The 10,938-nt window shown below is 42.1% G+C and overlaps 1 protein-coding gene across 1 annotated transcript; it reads right to left on the minus strand.

Moving 5' to 3' along the window:
* Positions 1-1,383: 1,383 nt before the first annotated feature.
* Positions 1,384-10,567, minus strand: LOC139370480 (E3 SUMO-protein ligase CBX4-like). Its single transcript, XM_071109980.1, has 5 exons — positions 10,253-10,567; positions 10,025-10,068; positions 8,939-9,004; positions 6,369-6,435; positions 1,384-5,633 (listed from the first exon to the last, which is right to left on the minus strand). Exons 1-5 carry the CDS (start codon positions 10,319-10,321, stop codon positions 4,233-4,235), a joined length of 1,647 nt encoding a protein of 548 aa, XP_070966081.1. The 5' UTR covers positions 10,322-10,567; the 3' UTR covers positions 1,384-4,232.
* Between the last annotated feature and the right edge of the window lie 371 nt (positions 10,568-10,938).

The raw sequence follows: 10,938 nt of genomic DNA on the forward strand, positions 1-10,938 counted from the left end.
ATTTTAATGGACCAAAAACGTGTTTTTCTTTCAAAGACAAGGACATTTCTAATTGACCCCAAACTTTTGAGCGGCAGTGTATATATTTTAAACTGACCATGTAGGAGATGTCATCTGAAACTAGGAGAGCTTATTGTAAAAGAGCATGAAGTTAGGTTACTGTGATTGTGATTGTCCTTAGGCTTATATGCATTTGCCCCAACACCTTTGACACAACTTAAAACACTATTGTATAATGAGTGTGACCAACACATATGTCTACAGAGTTATCTAGCCTGCTGCTAACCTTTGTGCATCAAGAAAGAATCTCAATTCAGCAGGCAGGGCCGGCCCTAGGCATAAGCAACACCCCCCATACCTCCCCAATGTCTTGTTTGTTTGGTGAATTAGTCTAGCCATATCTAAACTTGTAGTAACCATGGTTGAATTACTGACCAGGCACGCAGGGCACATGCACAGGGGACCTGACCTCCAGGAGGCCCCATTAATATAGTTATTGACAATGGTGGAAAAAGAACCCAATTGTCCTACTTGAGTAAATGTAAAGATACCTTATTAGAAAATGATTGAAGTAAAAGCAAAAGTCACTCAGTAGAACATTACTTGAGTAAAAGTCTAAAAGTATTTAGTTTTAAACATACTTAAGTATCAAAAGTACATGTAATTGCTAAAATATACTTAAGTGTCAAAAGTAAAGGTATGAATCATTTCATATTAATTATATTAAGCAAATCAGACGGCATCATTTTCTTGTTTATTTGAATTTACGGATTGCCAGGGCCACGCTCCAAACAAAGCATGTGTTTCGTGAGTCCGTCAGATCAGAGGCAGTAGCAGGGATGTTCCCTTGATAAGTGTATGAATTTGACGATTTTCCTGTCCTGCTATGCATTCAAAATGTAACAAGTACTTTTGGGTGTCCTGGAAAATGTATGAAGTAAAAAGTATCATTTTCTAGTCAAGTAAAGTACAGATACTCCAAAAAACTACTAAAGTAGTACTTTCAAGTATTTTTACTTACTTTAGTACTTTAAACCACTGGTTAGTCACTCTCACTCATCATGTTACATTGGAATAAGACATGGCAATAGGCCACTCAAATGTTTTGCCCGCAAGGTGGGGGGGGCCCAACAAAATGTTGCTTAGGGTTCCCAAAAGGCTAGGGCCAGCCCTGCAGCAGGCCAGGAAGCGAGGTTAGTACTGCATCTATTTTAACCTCCAGTGCAAGAAGCAAGTCATGCGGTTTCTACAAGATTGTGTTGCAAGACCGCAGTTCATCGTCTTTAGCTCACCCGAAGACACCCTCGAAACAATGTAGATCTGTATCACCCTAACATCTGATCATGCATAGTCACGTAGCCCAAAAAGAAGAGATTCGGTCCATAACTTTCTTACAATTTTATTCTTGCAAAACACATCAGAAGAAGCCTTTTCAGTGTAGTCTGCTCACATAAACAACAAAGTCCCTCTTAAAGCAGTTACAATGTATATTTGAAGAGCCATGTGCTCAAAGGGGTTTCAAACAGAACATTGAGAAGGTCCCATTAATTAATGTTTTTTGATGATACCAGAATAGGCTACAGACAAGCCTAGGGTACCATTTACCATGCCCTTGAAATGAAAACACTGAATGCTATTGAAACATTAACAGTGTTATAAGCCCACAAAAAGGCCATAGGCCTATCAAACTCATGAGCGTTAAGAGTGTAGGCTATGAGAACATCGTTCATAATTACTTCTGTACTAGTCATAACGGAGAATGAAGAAAACAGCGTGAATAAAAGAATAGCCGGTCATTTCCTTAAATGCATTGAACATTAAAGACCACCTGTGTTAACTGTAATGTTGATTTAATCACCCATAGTTTACATTCTGAATATGACATGTAGGTGAATTCATCAATACAACAACATTTCTATGTGATTGTTAGTTGATGTGCAAGACCTTTTAAAGTGATTGTTAGTTGGCCTACAAGGCCTTCTAAAGTTAATACTATATAGATCATTTCCAACTTCCCTTCATGTTTCTCATTAATGTTGAATAGCTACAATAAATAGGATCAATTATAAACATAGCATTATTTTTTAAATGAATCATATCCATGTTATGGGTCTTGAAGAAAGAACTAGGCCAATGGGACTTGAATTGAAATCTAAAATCCCACATTGTTACATCACTACAGGGAATGAATGATATTAGTGGGTAGTTCACATATTTACAATAATTGAAACCAGTAATATCTATCTTCCTAAACGTTAACCTCAGATAAGAGGCTAAGGCCATCCCCTTCGCAGCAGCCATTCACCCCCCTCAGCCAGCCTACAACAGTGCAAAGTACATGTTAACTCTAAGGTCCTTCATTGACTTGTGCAGTTTGACCCAGGAGGCCCTGTTTGTTTGGCTCTCCCTGTCGTCTCACATGGCACGATCTGTCCAAGCAATGGACTTCTATCTTCCTTGTTTGAATATGTCCATCTTGCAAACACACACACACATACAGTACCAGTCAAAAGCTTGGACACACCTACTTATTCCAGGGTTTTTCTTTATTTAAGCTATTTTCGACATTGTAGAATAATAGTGAAGTCATCAAAACGATGAAATAACACATATGGAATCATGTAGTAATCAAAAAGGTGTTAAACAAATATATATTTTATATTTGAGATTCTTCAGAGTAGCCACCATTTGCCTTGATGACAGCTTTGCACACTCTTGGCATTCTCTCAACAAGCTTCATGAGGTAGCCACCTGGAATGCATTTCAATTAACAGGTGTGCCTTGTTAAAAGTTAATTTGTGGAACTTCTTTCCTTCTTAATGCGTTTGAGACAATCAGTTGTGTTGTGACAAGGTAGGGTTGGTTTACAGAAGATAGCCCTATTTGGTAAAAGACCAAGTCCATATTATGGCAAGAATAGCTCAAATAAGCAAAGCGAAATGACAGTCCATCGTTACTTTAAGACAAGGAGCTCAGTCAATGCAGAAACTTTGAAAGTTTCTTCAAGTGCAGTCGCAAAAACCATCAAGCACTATGATGAAACTAGCTCTCATGAGACGCAGAATAGGTGAACGGATGATCTCCGCATGTGTGGTTCCCACTGTGAAGCATGGAGGAGGAGGTGTGATGGTGCTTTGCTGGTGACACTGTCAGTGATTTATTTAGAATTCAAGGCACACTTAACCAGTATGGCTACCACAGCATATTGCCATATTGCGATATGCCATCCCATCTGGTTTGCGCTTAGTGGAACTATCATTTGCTTTTGAACAGGACAATGACCCAAAAACACACCTCCAGACTGCATCAGATGATCTGGCCTCCACAATCACCAGACCTCAACCCTATTGAGATGGGTTGGGATGAGTTGGAACCCAGAGTTAAAGAAAAGCTCAGCACATGTGGGAACTCCTTCAAGACTGTTGGAAAATCATTCCTCATGAAGCTGGTTGAGAGAATGCCATGAGTGTGCAAAGCTGTCATCAAGGCAAAGGGTGGCTACTTTGAATAATCTAAAATCTAAAACACTTTTTTTGGTTACTACATGATTCCATGTGTGCTATTTCATAGTGTTGATGCCTTCACTATTATTCTACAATGTAGAAAATAGTTCAAATAAAGAAAAACCCTTGAATGAGTAGTTGTGTCCAAATTTTGAATGGTACTGCACATGCGCACACACGGCCCATCATTTTGCAACCTCACTACACATGTACTCACAGACACACAAACGTATTCACTTGCGCGCACAAACACCACACACAGGCAAATAAACTGAAAGAGAGTGTCATTTACCAATAATCAATATATAGACTTTTTCTTTCTCAATATATAGACCTTAAACAAAGACTGTAAAGCAAAACGGATATAAAGCCTTTATAAAAAGTAAATAATTATTTACAAGAGTAAGTGCTTTTTCACTGAGCCCTGATACCATGTGTCAAATAGCATATACTAAAGTAGTTTGTAACTCAATTAGAAGCTTACATCATCAAGTATGACAAAAACTCTGGGGCTCATTTAGAGAATGATAGCCAAAGCTACGTACATACAAATTATAGAAGGGTTAGGAACCCGAAACAAAATGAATCTCAACCCCACTAAATGCAAACTGTAAGGGCTCTTATTTACATTCAAACATCTGAAAATACCAATATGTTCCAACACACATTTGTACATATTCACACATTTGCTATTAATCCCTCGTCCTCAGATCGTCTTTTTCAGCTTCGTTACACTGTAACATATTCCTTAAATGTCACTGTGAGACAGTTTGTTGTAATATCCGTGATGACTATATTCCCAAGGAAAGGCTTGAATGAAGGAAAAGGCTCCTCCTCCACAGTCTGTTCTGCTGTGATAGCCAATGGCGGTTTTGTCTGTTCTGCAGTCTTCTCCTCCTCGGCAGAAGGAGCCACCTGTGTCTCTGTGGGAACTGGAGCCTCCCGTCTGGACCTCACACAGCTGAGGTCCATGGGCTCGTCCTGGTTAGACTCCAGGAAGTCATAGTCCTGGTGGCCATTGTGGCTATGGTGGCCATTTTGGTCCATGGAGTTGCTCTGAGGTGGTGAGGACACAGTGCATGGTGCACTGATACTCCGGGAGTTTAGAAACCGTTTACAGCCACCCCGGTCCTCGCCCTTGTCTGCCTCTGAAAGGTGACGTTTGAAGGCTGGAGAAGAGCCGTTTACTGGCTGGGTCCTTCTATGAACCCCCATCTCAAAGGGCCAAGGGGCAAGGTTAGGTTTGGTGGTCAGCCTCAGGGGCTGCTCTGTCGCACTAAGCTCCATTTTGGGTGAGTCGACCTTCTCAGCAGGACACTTAAATACGTTAGATCCGTTAGATCCTGAGTTGAGGATGTGTAACTTAACATCTTTGTTGCAGTCTTTCGCGAATCCGTTGGTGAGACCCAGTTTCTGGACGAGCCTCATCTTTTCAAGTTGATTTTCTGCAGCATCATCATCATTGTCCGGCTGCGGCTCGTCAAGGGTTTCCACATCTCCGTTTTTAATCCTTGCCGCCTGCATGCCGTTCTCCATGTACTTGCTCATGACAATGACGATGCGTCCATTCTTGTTTTTGTTCTTGACAATCTTCAGCTTGCTGTCGCTGACATCGTTGGCCTTCAACAGCGGTGCGTCCTCTTTGGCCGTGGCCTTGCTCTGCTCCGATTCGCCACTGTGGTCGTTGAGGTGAGCCGGAAGCTTCTTTAGCTCCATGGTGATATCCTTGACTTTGCTGAGGCAGCCAGAGTCCTTGTCCCGGACCCACTTCTGCTGCAGTGCGGGAGGCAGGTTCCAGCTGTGGTTGGTGGGCAGTTCTGGAGCTTTGGTGGCCTCCCTGGGCTTCATGCACTGGGTGCTGTCATACATCTTGGGGTCAGGCTGGTAGTGGTGATGTTTCTTGCTGTTGAGCTGGTAGTAGAGCTTCTTCTTTCCGTTAGCCTGCTGCTCGGCCTCCCTCTCCTTGGCCAGCAGGGGCTGGTACTGGTGGTGCTTCTTGCTGTTCAGCTGGTACTGCTGGGTCTGCGAGCGCAGTGTCTGGATGGGGTCCACTTTCTGCCGGTTTTCCTCGTCCAGGGTGGTCTCCTGAAGGCCTGAGAGGACGCTGGATCTCCGGGCAAAGGACGGGACCTGAGAAAAACACAGCTGTTAGTTAACTGATAGAGCGGACTTGTTGACATGATTATCTGACTGACTTTCTCTCTGTAATGAAGGTTAGAGAAATGCCATCATCAAATGGTGCCCTCTAGATGACCTTTGAGTGAGTCCTGAGCCCTAAACTTGTGTTTAGTTCTAAACTTGTGTTTAGGTCTGGGAGGGCCTCTCATACATATTTTGTCAGCCCTCCCACCCTCCTGGCCATCAGAGTTACATTTCAGAGTGGCTCCTCTAGCCGCTCTGACCTCAGCTCTGAGGAATGCCATAGACTGCTTTGTGCCCCATCACTGACTTCCTCCTATGTGTTACCACCAACACCGCCCTGAGAGGAACAAACACTACCTAGAGGGGGTTCCTTTTGCTCTTTCGATTTGTGATCGATGTCTAGATGTACTTTTCAGTCACTGCTTTAAGATTGAAGACATTTTGGAGACCTAATCTACCCAGTCTATCCCTAACCTAATCAACAGCATGTGCCCCTAATCTATATGACAGTCATTCAGATTTTAACACCTATTCTGTAGTCTTATAAAGGACTTAGAATTCTTATAAAGCCCGTCTCAATTAAAGAATGTGTTGGTCTTAGTGCTGGATGGCAAAAATGTACTCAAAATCTCTTATAGTAACATTAATAGTAACATTTATTTGATCAAATGTATAGTAATCAAGGTGTTAATTGTCAACCCTCCAAAATATGTGAAGACTCACCTGGCCAATCAGGTGCTTTGGCTTTGGCCCTCTTTTGCGATATCCCATAAGCTGCTCGTATCTCTCCCTGTGAAAGACAGAAAACACCATCATGTCACTCAAACCATCCACCATAATACATTATTTAGTAGTTAACAACATAATGTAACAGAGGTAGGCAGCGGGGGGGGGGGGGGGGGGCAACTTGGCCATGTTCTGTTATAATCTCCACCCGGCACAGCCAGAAGAGGACTGGCCATCCCACATATGCTCTCTCTAATTCTCTCTTTCTTTCTCTCTCTCGGAGGACCTGAGCCCTAGGACCATGCCCCAGGAATACCTGACATGATGACTCCTTGCTGTCCCCAGTCCACCTGACTGTGCTGCTGCTCCAGTTTCAACTGTTCTGCCTTATTATTATTCTACCATGCTGGTCATTTATGAACATTTGAACATCTTGACCATGTTCTGTTATAATCTCCACCCGGCACAGCCAGAAGAGGACTGGCCACCCCACATAGCCTGGTTCCTCTCTAGGTTTCTTCCTAGGTTTTGGCCTTTCTAGGGAGTTTTTCCTAGCCACCGTGCTTCTACACCTGCATTGCTTGCTGTTTGGGGTTTTAGGCTGGGTTTCTGTACAGCACTTTGAGATATCAGCTGATGTACGAAGGGCTATATAAATAAATTTGATTTGATTTCATTGATATTTCACATCTTATTGGAAGGGGCCTGATTTGTGGAATTTGCCCCCCCCCCTGTAATTGAAACTGTATTTAGGTCAGAATACAGTACTTTAACTACAAAAGGGGACTACACACAATAAAGTACTTTCATTGCTAATGCAAGGATGATGTACTAACAATAATGAAATACAGTAATGCAATGCAGTAATTTATGGGAAAATCCCATGCACAATTGAATCCTAATTGGTGAAATGAAACATCAGTGGAATACCCCTCAGTCAAATCCCCCTGTTTACCACTAGATCCTCTAACTGAACCCACGAGACATGAATTACAAATATCATCTTTAATGTAGTGTAGCGTCTACAGCCATATATCCTTATTACTTGTTTACCAAGCGTTGCTGCATATCAAAGTCCTTCTCATGCCAAATAATGTATGGTTTAGGCCTGACTAAATCGGCGTTACTCCAAAAATAATGTATGGTTTAGGCCTGACTAAATCGGCATTACTCCAAAAATAATGTATGGTTTAGGCCTGACTAAATCGGCATTACTCCAAAAATAATGTATGGTTTAGGCCTGACTAAATCGCCATTACTCCAAAAATAATGTATGGCTTAGGACTGACTAAATCGGCATTACTCAAAAAATTATTTCCACATGGAATGAATAGTTTTCCAGTTCAACATTCAATCCATATAAGGATGGAATAGATTATGGGCCTGAATGAACTACACATCTATAGACCATGTAACTGGTGGGTAAGGATACTTTCCCTATAGCCCACTGTTTTCCATGCTTTCTCAAGAGCAGTAATTCAATACCCAATGAGTACTGATGTCAACCCCCCCCCCACCCTTCCTCCTTGAGCACATCTAATTACTGTGGCGACTCAGTATATTTTCATAGCCTGGTACTCTGCCCGGTGAGGCCCCCTGGAGAGTCACGTAATTAGCTACAATAAAAACTCCCCCCGTTCAGAGACAGAGATAATGGCGAAAACAGACACCGCCCTCCGTCGACATTTTCCCTACTGAGTGACCCATCTCTTTTAAAAGCTGGTGTGCGCACACGGCGGGAGAGATTGACAGCAAACCCGGACGACAGGCCGAGTCACTGCATGGATTTTGCGCCATAGTGCAGTTGTAGTTGTGTGTTCACGTCCAGGAAACCCCCACGGGAGGTTTAGCAATTACCGGTTAACAGTAATGCCTGTCCAACAAACAAGTCATCTTGAAAAGGCACAACGGCGTTTTCAAGCGGATGCTTCTACGGTTGTTTCAGGAATATCGCCTATTATTAGAAGCCTAGGGCGCCTTTTTGTCTAATGTTGTTCCCAGTGCCTTCCTCATTCAATACATGGTGAGATGAAGCAGGGATGGGGGACAAGACAAAGCATGCAGTCAAGGAATATTTGGCCCTGGTGTCCGCATAAGCATGTAGCCTGTGAAAGGTGATAGATAGCCTATTGTGGTATGGGCCAACTAAAATCAATCAATCTATTATTACAGGCCTAAGAATATCACATAGGGACAATTCATCGTCCAATATGGTCGACCATGAAATTGTAAGTCATACGCAATCTTTCCAAAATGTTTTCAATACGATTTGTGTGGTCACTGTGTAGGCCTACTGCTATTCTAGGCCTACTGAGATTTAAAAACAAACAAAAAAATAAAAAAAACTTGTGATTGCATCATGTCTTTTTAGGGGTTTGAAAAGTTTCGACATTGCCATAAGAAAATGTAATTCAATTAGGGCACATTTTACGCACACCACGGGATAGAAGTGGTGCGCTATGCGCGCACACGCACAGACACACGCACAGACACACGCACAGAGCAGCGCCCCCCACCCCCATTGACTACACAAGGTCGGCTCGTCAAATCGAGTCTGTCAAACTCACCTGTTCTGGAAAGCGTCAAGCAGTCGCGGGTCGAGAATGTTTTCTTCTGGTTCCCACGTGTTATATCTATTAAGACAGAAAGTAGGACAGAGAGAGGGCGAGAGACAGAGAGAGCGAGAGAGAGAGAGACATTAATATCAACAGAGGTCGCCTTCTATCAACCAAACTACAACCATATATCACATGTGGCCGTCATCTGCTTGGTTGCTGACAGAATCCGTTATAAAGTAGCTAGGCAACTTCTGTAATCAGGTTAGCTGTTAACAGTTAGCAGTCAGTCTTGACCAAATAGGCCTAAATCAAAACATGAACATTATGCATATTATTGATAAATGTGTAATAAAGTAAGAGCAAAGTATAGCCTATACTCTGGAAATAGGTCATTATAAAGTGTTAATAATTGCTAGGAAGTATACTTCACAAAGTCAACACAAGCAAAACGGTTACTCTATGGGAATCATGAGGGTGATTAGGGTAATGTGGGGTAACAAGCCCCCGGGGTAACTGCCCCCCCATATATATATATTCAAATGACGTTAGATCTATAAGCTTTTTATAGATATACAATTATACAATCATATTGTATATATACAATCATATTGCAAGTCCAAATCATCTACAAATAACTTCATTGAGTTACAGTAATTTTCTTTATATTGTAGGATGGTTTGGGCATGATTTGGTGTGCAAATAAAAAGAGGAACCTTACATCAAAACCTCATCATAGTGAGGATATTAATAGTGAGATGTGTAATGCCATTTTGCTTCATTATTAGATGTATTTAATTTAAATAAGATACCTAGATTTGAGCTTTTAAGAGTTAATTACTAGAAAATGTTCTTGGGGGGGGGGGGGGGGGGGGGTAGTTACCCCACGTTGGCTTAATTTTCGCTCAACACATAAATTAATGATGGCATCCATCCTAAACGCCATCGATCGAATCAAACATTCACTTCAACGCGCGCAAAGACGCACGCGCCACACACACACACACACACACACACACACACTTGAAAACTTGAAATATTAATTTGCATTACTAGGTAGTACTAAAGTAGGCTATAGTATTTTCAAAGCTAACTTACTTTGGAGACCATCCTCGCCACTTGACTAGGTATTCCATCCTCCCCTATACGGAGATGAGAGAACAAATTGGTTAATTTGATTATAAGCGGGTCTTTGACATTGTCTATCTGCAAAAACACAACAACAACATAATTTACTTCCATCAATTACGCAATATATTGCATAGCGATACCAAATAACCCTGTTTGTGGATATTGAGCAATCATATATTTGAAGTGATTTCAAACCTTTCGATTCCGCTTCTTCTCGATGCTCTCCACCGCAAAGACGTGCTCTCCCGCGGCGGGTAGCTCCATTTTCGATGCAAGGGGAAGGTTTCTCTTCCAATGGCTGTAGAAAATGTCACCCTGCCCGCTTTTGTGCTGTTTTTCCGTCGTTCAAAATGATACGAGAGATTTCCCTTCGCTCCGATCTTCCCTCTCTTTCCCTCTCACTCTAGTCGGAATTCGTCGGCAGCGGCAGTGCGATACGTTTTGCTTTGCTTTGCACACGGAGAAGGGGTTGCAGAAAACAGTTCATGCAAAGAGCCATTGATGTGACGTCAGGAGGAGGAGGCGCTTTTGGGGGCTGGGGCAGTTTCAGGCTTTTAGCCCATGGATGTGTAGGGTGAAATGGAATTGCAAGAGGGTGCTATGAAAAGTATAATAATGTGTTATGATATGTCAAATTGGGAATTGTGACTGAACATTAGCCTTTTACGCAATTATTGCCTTTTACGCCATGTCATGCAAATCATGAAAAAAGGAATCAAGGCTACCATTGCCTATGCTCCATGCCCATTTCCTTGATCGATTTTAATTAATGTAGCCTATTTGTTAATGTATTCATTAACGTTTTCACAATTGTTACAAGTGTATGCCAGATATTTCTAAAGGACTCAGCCCTGGTTTCCTTAATTAAAGGCTGAGACCGA

Source organism: Oncorhynchus clarkii, chromosome 17 (genome assembly GCF_045791955.1).
Source record: "Oncorhynchus clarkii lewisi isolate Uvic-CL-2024 chromosome 17, UVic_Ocla_1.0, whole genome shotgun sequence".
Taxonomy (NCBI): Eukaryota; Metazoa; Chordata; class Actinopteri; order Salmoniformes; family Salmonidae; genus Oncorhynchus; species Oncorhynchus clarkii.